This window comes from Papaver somniferum, unplaced genomic scaffold (genome assembly GCF_003573695.1).
Source record: "Papaver somniferum cultivar HN1 unplaced genomic scaffold, ASM357369v1 unplaced-scaffold_19, whole genome shotgun sequence".
In the NCBI taxonomy this organism is placed as follows: Eukaryota; Viridiplantae; Streptophyta; class Magnoliopsida; order Ranunculales; family Papaveraceae; genus Papaver; species Papaver somniferum.
The window spans coordinates 14,850,566-14,865,459 of record NW_020628818.1 but is presented as its reverse complement, the minus strand read 5'-3'; the positions used below and the strand labels follow the sequence as shown (position 1 = coordinate 14,865,459).

The 14,894-nt window shown below is 36.9% G+C and overlaps 1 protein-coding gene and 3 long non-coding RNA genes across 4 annotated transcripts; 1 reads left to right on the top strand and 3 right to left on the bottom strand.

The window, feature by feature from the left end:
- Window positions 1-3,686: 3,686 nt before the first annotated feature.
- On the bottom strand, window positions 3,687-4,618 carry LOC113338664. The gene is made up of 4 exons (XR_003354807.1): window positions 4,381-4,618; window positions 4,221-4,268; window positions 4,018-4,097; window positions 3,687-3,760 (listed from the first exon to the last, which is right to left on the bottom strand). It is a non-coding gene; the product is annotated as an uncharacterized LOC113338664 (long non-coding RNA).
- Window positions 4,619-5,178: 560 nt separating this feature from the next.
- Window positions 5,179-6,615, bottom strand: LOC113338370. The gene is made up of 3 exons (XR_003354752.1): window positions 6,255-6,615; window positions 5,987-6,142; window positions 5,179-5,223 (listed from the first exon to the last, which is right to left on the bottom strand). It is a non-coding gene; the product is annotated as an uncharacterized LOC113338370 (long non-coding RNA).
- A 2,601-nt stretch (window positions 6,616-9,216) lies between these two features.
- LOC113338995 lies at window positions 9,217-11,052 on the top strand. The gene is made up of 2 exons (XM_026584394.1): window positions 9,217-9,504; window positions 9,738-11,052. Exons 1-2 carry the CDS (start codon window positions 9,451-9,453, stop codon window positions 10,443-10,445), a joined length of 762 nt encoding a protein of 253 aa, XP_026440179.1. The 5' UTR covers window positions 9,217-9,450; the 3' UTR covers window positions 10,446-11,052.
- A 1,059-nt stretch (window positions 11,053-12,111) lies between these two features.
- LOC113338813 lies at window positions 12,112-13,748 on the bottom strand. The gene is made up of 3 exons (XR_003354861.1): window positions 13,673-13,748; window positions 12,403-12,513; window positions 12,112-12,197 (listed from the first exon to the last, which is right to left on the bottom strand). It is a non-coding gene; the product is annotated as an uncharacterized LOC113338813 (long non-coding RNA).
- Between the last annotated feature and the right edge of the window lie 1,146 nt (window positions 13,749-14,894).

Genomic DNA, 14,894 nt, shown 5'->3' with positions numbered 1-14,894 from the left:
TAGTTATGTTTATGCATTCCATTTTAATTAATTTTAATTAAAATTATAACTAATATGTAAACTGCTACATGTAATCAATACCAATCTATTTAGAAAGAAATTTAAAACTATATTTAATTAAAATTTAAAAAAAAATTCCATCAACATCTTGCTCAAGTAGTATGTGTACTTTTTAATACCCAGTACATGTTACCAGAAACTCCTTAAGAATTATGTAATGAGTTTCGTAAGCAAAACTTGTATTTTTTTTTTTTTGATCTTCGGCATTCCTTTTGAGATTGCAATACAATTTCAGCATTAGTTTCACCTTTAAGTCGATATCGATTCACAACTCGAGCTCAAGATATAAATTCTACCCCTTATTATAATTTGATATTGACAAAAAAATCCAGCAGAATTACGGTTATTCGGATTACTGGTGTCACTATAAAAAAATTTATAAAAATTTTCCCGAATAACTCATACTCATTAATATATTCTGTCATAGTTCTGCATCCTTAGCCAGATAACATAGTACAAAATTTCTGCATAAAGATAAATCTTCATCGACGGTAAACTCTGCCGGGTTAATATACTGTTGAGCTATTCGTCGGAAATTATATGTGTAAAAGGTAGAGAAGGTGTGATTTTAGAGTTGAATACCGAACTCAATGTATAGAGCGTGAGATAATGGTCATTTTATTAACCTAGTCGTTGACTATTCAGTTAAGACCGACCGTCTCACTTTAAGACGTGGCTCATCTCCACGTTAGTCGAGACTCTGTCTAGTGTAGGATGCTCATCCATGATTAAACCAGTCGTCTTTTGTTAAGACCGTCGGTTCAATTTGAGACGAGATTGGCAAACTCTTATATTTGAGCCTTTGCCCATCTATTTCCTTGGATAGGCAGACCCACTGCGGGGTGGGAATTGGAAAATATGCTCATTTCTCATCCCACTAATACTGCTCTTAAGAGTGACATGGATTCCAATCAAAATCATCATGCAATTATGATGTATCGCACATCAATTTGGTGTATGCAATTGGAATAACAGCCGTTGGATTTCCATATTCAAAATTCATTGGTTAAATTTTATTTTTCAGAGGGTTGTTGGTCTAATATAAGGTTAAGTATATGGGTGAGTTTTATAAATTTTGATTTAACTATATATTTACAAAAATGCTATTTTGATAATAGTAAAGTATATATTAAAACTTCAAAAATCCAAATCTATGGTTAAATATATTGGTGTATTTTAGTCTTCGTCTACATTACGCATAGTGGCTATTAAAAGAATGCTTCAGTCATGGAGAAGAAGGCTCTCTTTCCCCGTCTCTTCAGGACCTATTTATACTTGAATTCTCTAATCACAGGTCGGTGATGATAAGGATTACTTTTCGTGCGAAACACTTTTCCCGTCTCTTCAGGAATAGATAGAGATAAACTAGGTTTAGTTTATCTCTTTATTTCACTGCCTATACTCTCTTTGGTAGTAGAAATAGGTCGGGTATTTCTCAGACGTACCATAGACCGCCAGACGAAAACCTAATTGATATCCCCCATTTGTTTGCGACGTAGTCATCCTTTGTGGTGATGTATTGAGAGAGAAAATAGTCTCTATAGTTGAGTTGGCCAAGATAGAGAGATATCTTCTTGATTTGTGACCATCACTGGGATGAGTCACGTGAAAAAGCATGGAATGTCTCAGAGATCATGTGTAGAGCGTGAGAGAAGATGAGATTGGGCTCCCCCTCTCCATGGGCGGTCACATATGTCACCGTATTATTGCTCATGGATCCCTTTGTTGAGCACGAAGATCTCACGGGAGCTTATCCACGATTTTGGATAAACATTTACGGTTCAGGATCATTTTACTAGCCGCTAGTGTGTTTGAGACGCTGAAAAAAAGGCCTGAGCCCTAGGTGAGGGTTGTCGAGCTGGTTCAACTTGGATTAGCATGAGGTCGGTCGAGGCTTGGCTCACGCGATTGAGTCTCTTCGTAGTCATCTAGGACATGTTTGAGAAAAAAAGGGAACGTCTCTGCGAGACCTAGGCTCACTTATCTTTTACCAGCATATCTTATGGAAATGTGCTAGGAGCCAATTGTGTCCATATAAAGGGGCCGACATGACTAGTGTATCTTTAAAGGATGTTCTAGGAGCCTGTCGAAAGGGCTCGAAGGCAGGATAAAAGCGTATCTCGTGGCGATGTATGAATTATTCAGAAGCCTTAGTAAGTCGATTCATGGCCTAAAGTAGTTGTGACTAGTGTATCTCGTGATGATGTACTAAGAATCAGTCCTTGATCTCAAATAGAGCGAGTCTTTCTTATGGGAGACACATATGTCTCCGCTCTGGGTCATAAGTCAGCCAGAAACATTTTTATTTTTATACATCCATAGAGCCTACATGACCAACAGTATCTCGTCGAGGATTTATACCAGGAATTATGGCATCACACCCAGCTGCGTCTCACGAAGACATATGCTGAAACACTACACCATTTTTCCGGAATAGCAACAGCTGCGTTCAGTTGCAAAAGGGACTTGCAACAGCAGCAAGCCGCTGCGAAACCTGACGTTGCATATTTTTCGCAACGGTTTTCGGTTCACCCAAGTGTTTTCTTTCCCGGCTTTGCAACGGTTTTGGCTGTTGCGAAAAGGTTTAACAACTGCTGACTGTTGTTGCTACATTATTGTTGCAACAGCTCAAAGCAGTTGCGAAATTTAGAACCAAAAAAATTTAGAACAGTTAAACTTAGCCGGACCGGAATTTATTATTCTGGTTCTGAATTTAGAAACAGTTTCTGGCCGTTGCTAAATTTTTACAACATGAAAAAAAAAGTCAAGTCAACTTATCGTTGACCTAGTCAAGAGTTCCATTTAACATTTTCATTCCAAAATATATAAACATAAGTAGCTAAGAGAGTCGTTCATTGAAATAAAACAACCTAAATGTCTGAAATTCAAATCACACGGCGTTGGAATAAGTTCAGTGGAGGTTAGTCCGAAAAACACCAAAATTATTGACTCAGCAACACAACGCAGGTATTTGAACATTCTTCCCCGAGTAGTTGTACTAAAACAAATTATTATCAACTTCTACCTGGTAGACCTAGGAAATATATGTGAAAGGATATCACTTACTAAAGCAAGCTTTAATTGCCTCACCGGTTACCAACACAAGGATGAGTTAGTGGACGTTCAACTGCCTCTTTAATTCCTTGAATTTGAGCATCTAGTCCACCAATGTCTGCATATGATTCCATCGGTGCCTTCTACACCTTCATAAAAGACACCATGGGATCAACATCATCTTGAAGAGGAGAGGGCATGGATATAAAAAACACACAAAATTAAATTGGATAATATTTCAGAACATAGATGAGATTCAAATAAACACAGATCAATTCACAAATCAAGAAACGATTAAATTGAGTAATATTCATGGGTTTTCAATGAATGGCTAAACCTCACAGATCTATTTCTATAGATGAGATTCAAATTTTTAAACCACTAAATCAATTTTAAGCACCGTATAGCAATATAAAGCAAATCTGATATACTAATCCCACGCGGTAAACAGAGTTAAGAACCATAAGAGGTTACGCACCACTACAATTGCGACTTAAAATAGTTCATTTTATGTATTTGTGCATTAGTCAAGATTGGATTACTTACTTCAATGAGAAGGATGAGGAGAACGATCCATCGCTTGCAGCCTTGAACATGCCAAGAGTTGGAGTGTTGCAACGAAGCACCTATTGTTTCTCGAATGATGCTGCTGACGAAAGAAAATCAAGTAAGACTCATAAGCTTTCGATAAAGAATGAACAAATATAGAAATACATGAAGCAAAACTAAACAAATACTTGCAAACACTGAAAACTCTCAATTTACACCTCCAATTCCTAATTCCTCAAAGCTACATCAGAAAAGACTGAAAAATCGCAATTGATCAATAAACAACAATCTATTCACTTCTCAGAGTTAGTCATGGATAAAAGCTCAATTTTTTTCGCAATATTGCTAACTTACCAGCAAATATTTCATAAAGTCTTGACAGAGTTTTAAGCTCTCCAAGTACCTAGAGCAGCAGAATTGGAGCTTATCTCCACCTAAACAATAATGAACTTGAGTTATGTAAACTTCATTGAATTGCTATGTAAGGGTCAAAGTAGAGATAATATGTGTCATTAGTCCAATTCTGGTCGACTAAGGATCAGTAAATAAAGACTTACGCCAATGCGCTTTTTCTGCACGACAACATAATAAACCTGATGCATTGCCTGAAAAACTTAATTAGCCAGCATTAAGCATACCATTTAATCTTGCAAGACAAGAGGGGAAAAGATATGAAGTTACTGCAAGGAAGTACGAGAAGTGGATAAGGGATCTTACCGCACAAAAATACTTTCGCGAAGGATGAATTTCGATTGAGTGTACCATCCCCAAACACTAGTCACCAAGGATAAATCATCTCCTAAGCTATCCTTGCAGCATTCTTCATCTTGTTCTCCATAATCCCTGGCTTTAAGTTCATAATTCCCAACCTAGACTACACAAAAACAAACCAAAATCATTTATAAGAATACCAACCAAGTATGGCTACCAAATTTTATTTAAACAAGTTCCGTACATTGTAATCTCAGAATTCTCAGATTAATGTCTTGTGTCATGAGTAAGTTGACAAACATAATTAGTCTTATGAAACTCTTAAGCATGTAAACAATAGAGATAATTTAAGATCTTTATAAACATATGACAACTTGATTAGAACATATTAGTTTAAGTATGTCTATCGACTTTATTGTCACTTAGCAATAGTGATCATTACCTCGCAAAAAATTATACTGAACGTTAGTATTCAACCATGTAAACATGAAAGCATAAGCATCAAGAAAAGTACGTACCTGCAAACGTAATGACAGTCAGTCAATAAAAACATAAGCTGCGGAATTTAACAAGTGGAAAGTCACAATTCTAATATTATGGTCTCTAATACTCTAACAAATGAAGGCTGCAAAGCTAAGAAGAAATGAGTAAAAAAGAAGACTACAAATTTCAAAAAATATATCTAAGACTAAATTAAGGACTACAAAACAGTCTATAAGTAACACCTCATCGCATGGCGAACAAACTAAAACCAAAGCTTGTAAAATACACTACTTGACACCATTACTAACAACAACCTGATCAGGAGTGTATGTGAGGCCATTCTCCGCTAATAGCTTTTATCCCAGCCTAAATATTCAAAGCCAGGTCAAATTGTATATCTGTTTAAAGATTGCACTAAAAAATGCCAAGAAAATAATTCATACTAAAATTGCACAAGAAAACAAGAAATGAATAAACAACGTCGGTAATAACAGCTGGGATATCAAAATCAGATTCACCAGCAGCTGATTTTATAACAGGAACACCAGCTTGATCAGTTATAGTCACAGTTTTTGAAGGCATCACAGAACTGACCCTCGGGCTAAGTAAGATATCAACATGCTCTCTGATCTTACTTCAGTAGCGTTTGTTCTAAGTGACTGACCCTTTCTCCCTTTTTTCAAAAATCTTCACTAGAACAGAACCCATTCGAATCAGTCTAAAAATTCAAAATTGGGGTTTCCAAGAAAGAGATAAAACAAACTTACTTGGGAGAGGAATTAAGAAGTTGAGAAACAAATAGTAGATTTGTTAATTACGGATTCTAAGGTATGAAATATGTAGCTTAACAGTAACAGAGTCATTCAACGTATCTTAAAATATCATCAGACAATTATTTTTTAGCAAAGAGAGGTGCTTCCTTAGCAAGCAGACTAGGTTGGCGAAAAAAAATGGAGGCATATGAAACTCAATAACTAAGCACCCTCATCAAGTGAAGTTGATGATGGCGTCATAGCTTCCATTTGATACCAGCCAACATACTTCTACTGTTCTACATATAGTACAAGTCATTTCATCAAACACCATACGTTCATTACAAAAACAGAGAGAGGGAGTTATCTATCCATACAATAAACCAATCTCCGCAAAGGCTGGAGATGAAACAGCCCCATATGTTCATGAGAGCAGCCGAGCATAGTATCCTGCAGAAAATCACCATCCCTTCTTCTAACACCTCAATGACCTTCTCCACCAAGACCCCATCCCCGATCTCCTCCACCACCACCTTCCAAACAGTCCAGGAGCAACAAAAATCCTAAAATTCAAAATAATTGATAAATCAAAGGAAGATTTCATCAGTGGAATCAATAAACAGATCAATCAAGAATATTACCAACCTCGACTCTTGAATTCCCACATCCACCTCCTCCTCCACCCCACCACCGCTTCCTTCTCTCCTACAACTAACCAACGCCAAATCACCAATAAAACTACCATAAGAATAAGAGAAGGAAGAAGATACTGATGTCAGTTGTGTCATACTGCATCGATCTAAGAACCCAAATCTCGAATTAGGTCAAAACGCAAGCTTTTTGCAAACAATAACTTTGAAATTGCAGCTGGTTTTCAGCGAATGATGGAAGAGAAAATGGTATATGTTGATATTGTTCTCTCAATCTTGGCTCATGGCGGTGGTATTTTGGTTATAGAAGAAGTGAGACGGAATTTCTTTGTAAAGCAGAGAGTAAAATGGTGAGGGAGAAGCATAAAGATAGAAAAGTAATAGAAACTGAGAGAATAATATGTTCTCTCTCGTTTGGGGATAAGTGATAGGTTTGGGGGAGACATTAGATCTCTAACCATCCATTTTTTTCAGAGAAAATCCAAACCATCAAAAATAGTGTTCCCATCCACTCAAACTCTTCACACACGTGCAATCCTGGTGTTACTTTGCACACAAGCAAGCAGCACAAGTAATACGGTCAGCCGTTGCGAATTGCAACACGACTCAAAAATTCGCAACCGCCTAAGAGCTGTTGCAAAATTTAGTTGCTAACCGGGAAAAATGGTGTAGTGAAAGCATGGTTGTTCTGGTTCGTAAGTAAGTCAGAGACGTTTTACGCTCTACATAACCTACGTTGCCAGCAATATCTTATTGAAGATGTGCGCTAGAAGTCACGACATAACGATCAACACTGTCTCTCGGACACGTATACTGGAAATCATGGTTGTGGATGCCTTGAAAACCATGCGCCGCGTCTCTTTCTTGAGAGTTAAGTTTTCTCCTACAAGACTGAGCCAGTCTTTTGGCGATGAGGATTGAACTAGTTTTCAAAGCTTCATTTTATATCCAACTCCCATTTTAGCTTTCTTAAACCTCGAGGATAATTGTTGGCTCGGTATGATGACTCACCCTTAGTTGCGGAATTACTATTTTGCCTCTAACTTTGAAATGACACTTTTACCCCACATCTAAAAATCACCATTTACAAACATTAATAAAATTGGCACCCATTTATTTGAAATCCCGAAAGAGCCCGAAAGAGATCGACCATATCCATGTAGAGATAGAGTTGACTCTTGAAGTTTCATGATTATGCTAATTTTTTATATCTAACCTGGATAAATTTAGATTATCTTGGTCTTCAAAGAAATTATGATTCTTCTTAATTACTACCCGTGGTGGTAAGGGGTCCTATAAGTGGCGGTTGTTAACAAAATATCATAGTATCTCACAAAAATGATCATCAAAACTCTGTCACACTACACATCTCCAACCCCACACCACACATTTGATGATACCAAAGATATATTACAGTTTTCTTTTCTGAGACAGGTAAAACCGTTGATATCATGACCAAATAGTAGTTAACTTTAGCCTTTAGGTTATATTCTTTAAATAAAAATTCATTCTAACCGTAGCTTTCAAGTATCAACTGTTTAATTTTCTAAATTTTCCTGATAATTTTTCGTACATCTTTTTATCTTTTTTATTTTTGATTTCACAAAGTGATTATAAGAATCTAAATTTGTTTGTCTTCGTGTAATATACGATAGAAAATACAACATGAGATATTGGTTGGCCATGCATATTAATATATTGCCCACTGGATCCAACAAGTTCCGTCCGTCGAGGTGAAGTGGGGGTAGGTTCATTTTTCATTTGGTGCTTTTAGAGCTTTTCCTCGAGCAGTGTAACTTCCTTTTACCTTACGGGGAGAAGAAAAGGTCCGTTTGTATAAGCTACTATCGACTATACAAATAGTGTAAATAAATATAAAGGAGTCGCAAATTTCACTGGAAATTACTAAACCTACCTATGGAATTTAATAACCCGATGTAACAGATGTGAAATTAAAATCATCGAATTATTCTGATTTCAGTGTTTAGCACCAAAATTACCAGTCTCTTTGGTACTCTATAACACGTATGGAAGACTATTCCTATGATAATTCAAAGGAAGAATCTTTAGTACCATAATCATTGTTATCCCAGTCTTTACTCTTTATAGTACCATAACCTCAGCCACTGATTTTTAGAGATTGGGCTTGAAAATATTGACGCTTAGATAATGATATGCGACCCTAATATGGACTTGGCATTGGCCAGTGTACTCTATATATGGAAAGAGTGGAAGACTGTGTTAAATCAATGGAAGAATTTTCGTTGTTGAAAAGTAAAGAGTCTACAAAGGAGATCCATTCTACAACCTTAACCTTGGCCAAATCTCAGGTGTGAATATTAAGATTTCATGCGTCTCCTTTTCCCTACCAATTCTAACAAAAGTCTAGAACTTTAAGCACAGTGTCTGTGTAAAATATGAATATATGTAACTCAATATCCGCCAACCATCAAGTAGTTAAGTCTGATGGTTCGTATGCTTCGAACCCCGTAATTACAAGGAGTTAAGGTTAAGAATGTAGCCCAAGACCACATTTCCACATCAAAAACAAAAAAAAATATAATACCCCAAAGCTATGATATGTTCTAGAACTTAAAGCTCAGTGTGCCGGTGTCTACTTAAATAGTTAAGTATAATTTTTGATATTGTTAATATACTCTTCAAAATTCATATAACAATCCACTTACTTCATTATCATTTAGTATAATCTACTCTACTTACTTAGATACTAATCCCAAAACTTAAATTTTCTTGAGTACAAATCCACTTTTCATTAGTTTAACAATTTAAGTTCCAAAGTGGTGATTACTAAACATCTCTTTATAAATAGTATGTTCTGCTTTAATATTCTTACTTCTATTTAAAGATGTTGGCAAAAAAATGACTTGGTTCTTGCTTTTGGCACTGGTTTCACATTTCCACACTTGCCCACAGTTGAGTTCCCATACTAATGAAATCTAGAGACTAGAGATAGTAGGTTTAGAGAGGGTTTTGGTCTTACACTCTTACTAGGCTTTGGCAGTTTCTATTTTGTCATACCCCATCAGTAGAAAAGCAAGAATTAAAAGAAGGAAAAAGAAACACTCTCTCTTTTTATAAGACTCTGGTCTAACTACCATTTGCAGCAAAAACCCTCGCTCACTATCATCACTCTAAACTCTTCTCAGAGATTTTCAACTGAGTTTCATTAGATGGAGAATCAAGGGAATGTTCCTCTTAGCCTGGCTCATTACTACCAAGGAAAGGTAAACAGAGATCTATCTCTTCTCTTCTCTTCTCTTCTCTTCTCTTCTTCTTAAGGAATGATGGGTTCCATCTTTTCTAGAACTTGTGTTTCATTTCTTGATTTGGAGAAATTGCTGTTGATTTCCTTAAAAGTAGATAGTGTTTCTATCATGGGTTTTCTTTGCTTTTGAACATTCAATTGTGCATTGGTTTGACTATATTTGACCATTGAATTCAATTGTTCACACTACAGAGCATGGAGGAATTGAGGCAATCTCTGTTATTCACAACTCTAGAGCTAGAGGCAACAAGGTTAGCAGCACAAGAGGAGATAAGGAAGAGAGATGAGCAAATGATTCATCTTGAAGATCTCTTGAACAGAGCAATTACAGAGAAAAATGAAGCACAAGAAAAATGTCACAGACTTGCAATGGATAAACTAGTCCTTTTACAGCAGCCTCAACAACAAACCACTCCGCTCTCTGGAATGTCAAGTATTGAAGATGAACAGCGAAGAGGAGCAGGAGGAGGAGGAGATTCTAATACGGCGATATCGTCATCTGATTGTGAAGAAAGCATTGTTTCGTCTCCGGTTGCTGTCGACCCTTTTCATTCAGAGATTCTTAAAGGGGTTCCGGAGAAGCCTTTGCCAGAGAAAGGGAAACTTTTGCAAGCGGTTATGAAGGCGGGGCCGCTTCTTCAAACACTCCTCCTTGCTGGGCCACTCCCTCAGTGGCAACACCCACCTCCACCACTCAATTTCTTCGAGAGACCTCCGGTGATCAGCCCTTCTTCCCCTCATTTTCTATATCATCATGAGCCTTCTTTTGTCAACATTACAAGTACTAACAAGGAAAACAGTCATGGTAGTTCTCCTAACAAGAAGAGACCTTTGGTCATTGGTGATGGTTCTGATATTTCTTCCAAGAATCCCAAGTATCAGAGTAGTGCTTTGCATTGACAATCAAACAAATTCTACTTCTGAACCCCTAGATTTTCAGCATGATTTCACCTAATCTTATAGTCTGTTAGAATAGTCGAGCATTCAGTATATCAGAGGCTTGGGCATCTTTTTTTTTCGCAAATCGGGCATAGACGTCTCTTTTTTTGCAAGCCGGTTTTCAAGAAGAGTCGGGTCTGTCCATGTGCTTTAACATATCTTTTGGTATCTTTTCTTTCTGGATCAGAATGAAATTGATGGTTAGTAACTCAGTATGCACCTAAACCAAGCGTACTTGTATAGTAGATTGTCTTAGAGAACAGAATGATCCCAGCTTTTAATTCAACAAACAATTGAGTAAGAGTGAGAGAGATTGTTGTAAGGTTTTTCTTGCTCATCCTTTGTGATTTAGATTTTTCGTGTTTTGATCTTAATTTCTCAATATGCTTTGTATGTTGTCTGAAATGTCTTTTGATTTCATTTCATCACCAAAGATTGTGTTGTTGTTTTTTATTCTCTTCTCAATATATGAGGTGACATTGTTTTTATTATTTCATTTCATTACACTACAAATTGATTTTTGGTCTTTGTTTCCTACCGTCTGAATTCGAAATTCGTCAGCACTCACAGGACTGATCAGAGATAAAAATATGTTGAGAAAGACTGGTAGCTCCAGGTTTGATATGTGATCTAATTGTGGGGTCATCCAAATCGGTATCAAAGATCTACAATGAGAACAACTACTGATCTTGCTTTGTGTTTTTCTTATATATAATTTGTCTTTCTTTCTTACTTTAAAGCAAATACAAATATGATTCAAAAGATGAAGAATGTAATCATACATACTCCCATATAACCTAACAATACAAACCCTACCAGCCTAATAGTCAAATTTACTATTACAAGCAGCAGGAGATTCTGCTTTAGTGGGTTCACCCTTTTCTTTTTATGGACAATGACTTTGACTTGACCCACTTTGAGCTTATACTGGTGGGAGTGGTTAAACCATAACCCTTTGAGATGCATTATTATTCTGTAACTAGAGTTCACCCACATGCCATAACTAAGAACCTATGCAGAACTAAGCATTTGATGGAGAGACTTACCTTTTAAGTGTAAAAACTAGGTTAACAGATAAACATGCCAGAACAGTTCACCATATCAAGTTGAAGTACTACTTGTGCACATAGTGGCGATGGAAATAATTCAGCGAGATTCAACGTTACCAGATGTGGAGGTCGACCGCTTAACAGAAGACGCGTTCCTGTGAGCTGTATCCAACTGCAGAGGATATTCAACATGGAAAGATTGGAAACTTGTCAAAACCATTCATTATGCATCAAGACTTTAAGCAATTATGTTCCATATAAGATGATTGGTGTAGATGTGTGAACTGGGTAATGTGCTGTATGAACCGAAAAAAAGAAACGATAAGAAGAATGTCTGAATCAAGATATATGTTGCACCAGCTAATGCATATGTGAATTCGCTTTACAGGGAGATTGTTTGAATCAGGGCCGTGTCTGCGAGTTAAAGTAATGTGAGGAAACAATCCTTTATCCAATCATTGTAGGTTATGGACAAAAGAATGTGTTGACTAACCATATAACAGCAAGATTACAAGTGGAACAAGTTATCCATCTTTGAATCAGATTGAAGCAGCGTATGAGCATATGCGACAGTGACACCAAGTAATCCCTCTTTGAATTAGATTGAAGCAGGTCATATAGATTATCTAGCTCATGAGCATGTGTGACAGTGACACCATAAGTCCTGCAGAGATGGCAAAAACATAACGTGTAGCAGAGGAATGAAAGATGCTCTAAAGTTCACAACCCTCTTTAAATCACATTATTACAGCTAGTCATAATAACCTGCGGGGTTTGCGCTCAACAGCTTCAAGCCTGCTACTTTTTGGTTAGAGGATGAACTATGAAGTCTAGTCTATGTAAAATATTGTATAAATAGACGGACTTACTTGAATTTAAATCCATGTCAAGTAGTGGAAACTGCTGCATACGTGCACGACAAACCGAGTGTTCTGTCATGTTACACACGTACTATCCTAGAGGAATGCGACAGATAAGACCTGAAAGACGGTAAAAAGATATCATGAGGTAAAGTGAACAGAAATTGTGAATGTAGGACTCCTGGTGTTCAAAATCAAACAGGTAGTTGTTCATGCTGACCAACACTGTATGACTTGTATATGTAGTTGATACCAATATGGAGTGACAGAGGCAAAACAGGTGAATCAAACGAGAAGACTAATAATCGATTTTCTCTAGTCTTACGGAATTCTAGTAGAACAATAAACATGAAGATCTATCTCCCTGAGTCAGTGTAATGCATTACAGTTTTCCCTCATTATCCTTTTCACACAGTTCTTAAAACATCAATGAATGTAATGTGAAGCCTATGCAGTAGTAATGTGAAAAACCGTAATACAATTGTCCATTCTGGGTAGCTGTGTTACTTGATGCGAAAATCAACTTAATACTCTTACTGCCTAAATCTTTTTACAAAAATATTAAGCTGCAAACTAATCCAATTATTGTTCGCCAATGCAGGCAACACAGAATAAACATAAAGATTGGTCTCCTTGAGTCACTGACTCACTGTAGTGCACTACATTTCTCCTCAATTTGGGCTCAATACTATCTTCTTAGAGTGTAATCTTGACTGGTGTATCAAGTAAAATCCATTTTGGGCTCAATACAAAACCGGGAAAAAAAAAATCCTAGCTAGGTAGCAGCTGCATAAGTATGTGACACTGGCACCAAAATATACTCAACAGTCTTCTACCGAAACTACCGAAACCTTTCTGCGAAAATTAAAGACTTATACACGTGTCACCTAAATTCCAAATCGAAGTTTTTCTTCAAATAACATTGTTAGGTAGTTTATCCCCATGGCTTTCCATTTTTTTTGATTTAAGATATCCCAAATTTTAAACTTAGGCCGTGAGTACTGTCACCCTACAAGTTTCTATACTCAATTCAACAATCGCCATTGCTAAGTCTTTCCGGATACTGCACTGGCATTGCCTTGTTACTATATGCTTTGGCCCTTAGTTTTTACACTACATATACCATCATGAATGAATACAACAATGCCACTAAAAGGAATGACCATTGTGCAATCAAACAGGCATCAGAATCAGATACATCAAAGAAATGACCATTGCCAATTTTATTGCCCTAGAAAAATAATGAAATCAGAAGAGAGTCGAGAGGAAAATGACATACCTTAACAATGACAGTATTTACGGATCTTTGGCTTCTCCTCATTGATTAGAGATGAAAAGTACTGGTCAGATTTGGGGTCTGCCCCTCTATCTGAGAATTAGAAATCTAACTACTAATACTGTTGAAACCTGTTTTTCACTATCGACATCTGTTTTGTTCTTAGACAGGGTGTTTGACAGATCTTTCTGTCCGTATTTATGTTTCTGACTCACTGTCTGTGTGACCACGTATGACTGATGATTACATAGTACTATTGACACGGACAAGTACTGGTTATCTTGGACAGTTATATGTCTTTGTTCACGGGGCACACAGATTAATAAGTGCCACTGCCACCAACATAATTGAAGAGGGGGGGCTTGATCAACATACAAGCTCAGCAAACGATACTATTACCTGATCTTCAAGCCCATGGGACAATAAATGAGTGGGGACTAAGGTGGACTTGTTGTTTGCTGACTCGTAAGTTGTACGTATCCAACTCATTTGTGTATGGCATGTGACCCAAATTTGATTTTCTTGGTGACCAAATTTGATTTATTAATAACTATGTAGAGATTATATGAAGGTATGCTTTATCGATAAGTAATCTATTACAATTTGATTAATACGGGATGGAGTTGTGTAGTCCCATGTCGATGAGCAAAGTAATCGAAATCGCTTTTCGGCCCTACTCAATTGGAAAGCTTGGAGCGAGGAGCAATGAGTTCGGACTTGAAAGTTGCTAAAACTCGAATTAATAATCAAAACCTATTTATTACAGGCTTATATATTTCTACTTATAAGTCGTGACTTGTACCTAATTAAAACTAAAATTTTAATACTATCGTGTAATTAAGTGTGTAATGTTGAACCTATTTATCATGTTTTTAGAGGTTTCTACATTTGATAAATATCACCTGAAGGGCTGTGAAAATACTTTCTTTTTTAATTTTGGTGCACGTAAGGCCAAATTGCAGAAATCGCCAACTTGTTTTGCTGAAAAATCGGTACAAATCGGAAAAACCGGCTACCTTGGTCGCTAAAATCTGAAAGAGAGATTTCAACCGCATCGGTCATGTAGTGAGTAGCGATCACTCGGCGAGTAATCGGTCTTGGAGAGCGATTTTGACTGCACTTGTTGAGAGATTTCCCCGTTGGATGGTATTTGCAGCAAGACTCGCTAACCCGCCGACCGCTTGATTTCCTTCATTGTAGTTGTGCTGGATGGTGCATTGTTGGA

Coding starts and splice junctions, on each gene's coding strand:
- LOC113338995 (XM_026584394.1), top strand. CDS start 9,451: ATGGAGAATCAAGGGAATGTTCCTCTTAGCCTGGCTCATTACTACCAA. Junction 9,505..9,737: donor CTCATTACTACCAAGGAAAG/GTAAACAGAGAT, acceptor TTCACACTACAG/AGCATGGAGGAATTGAGGCA.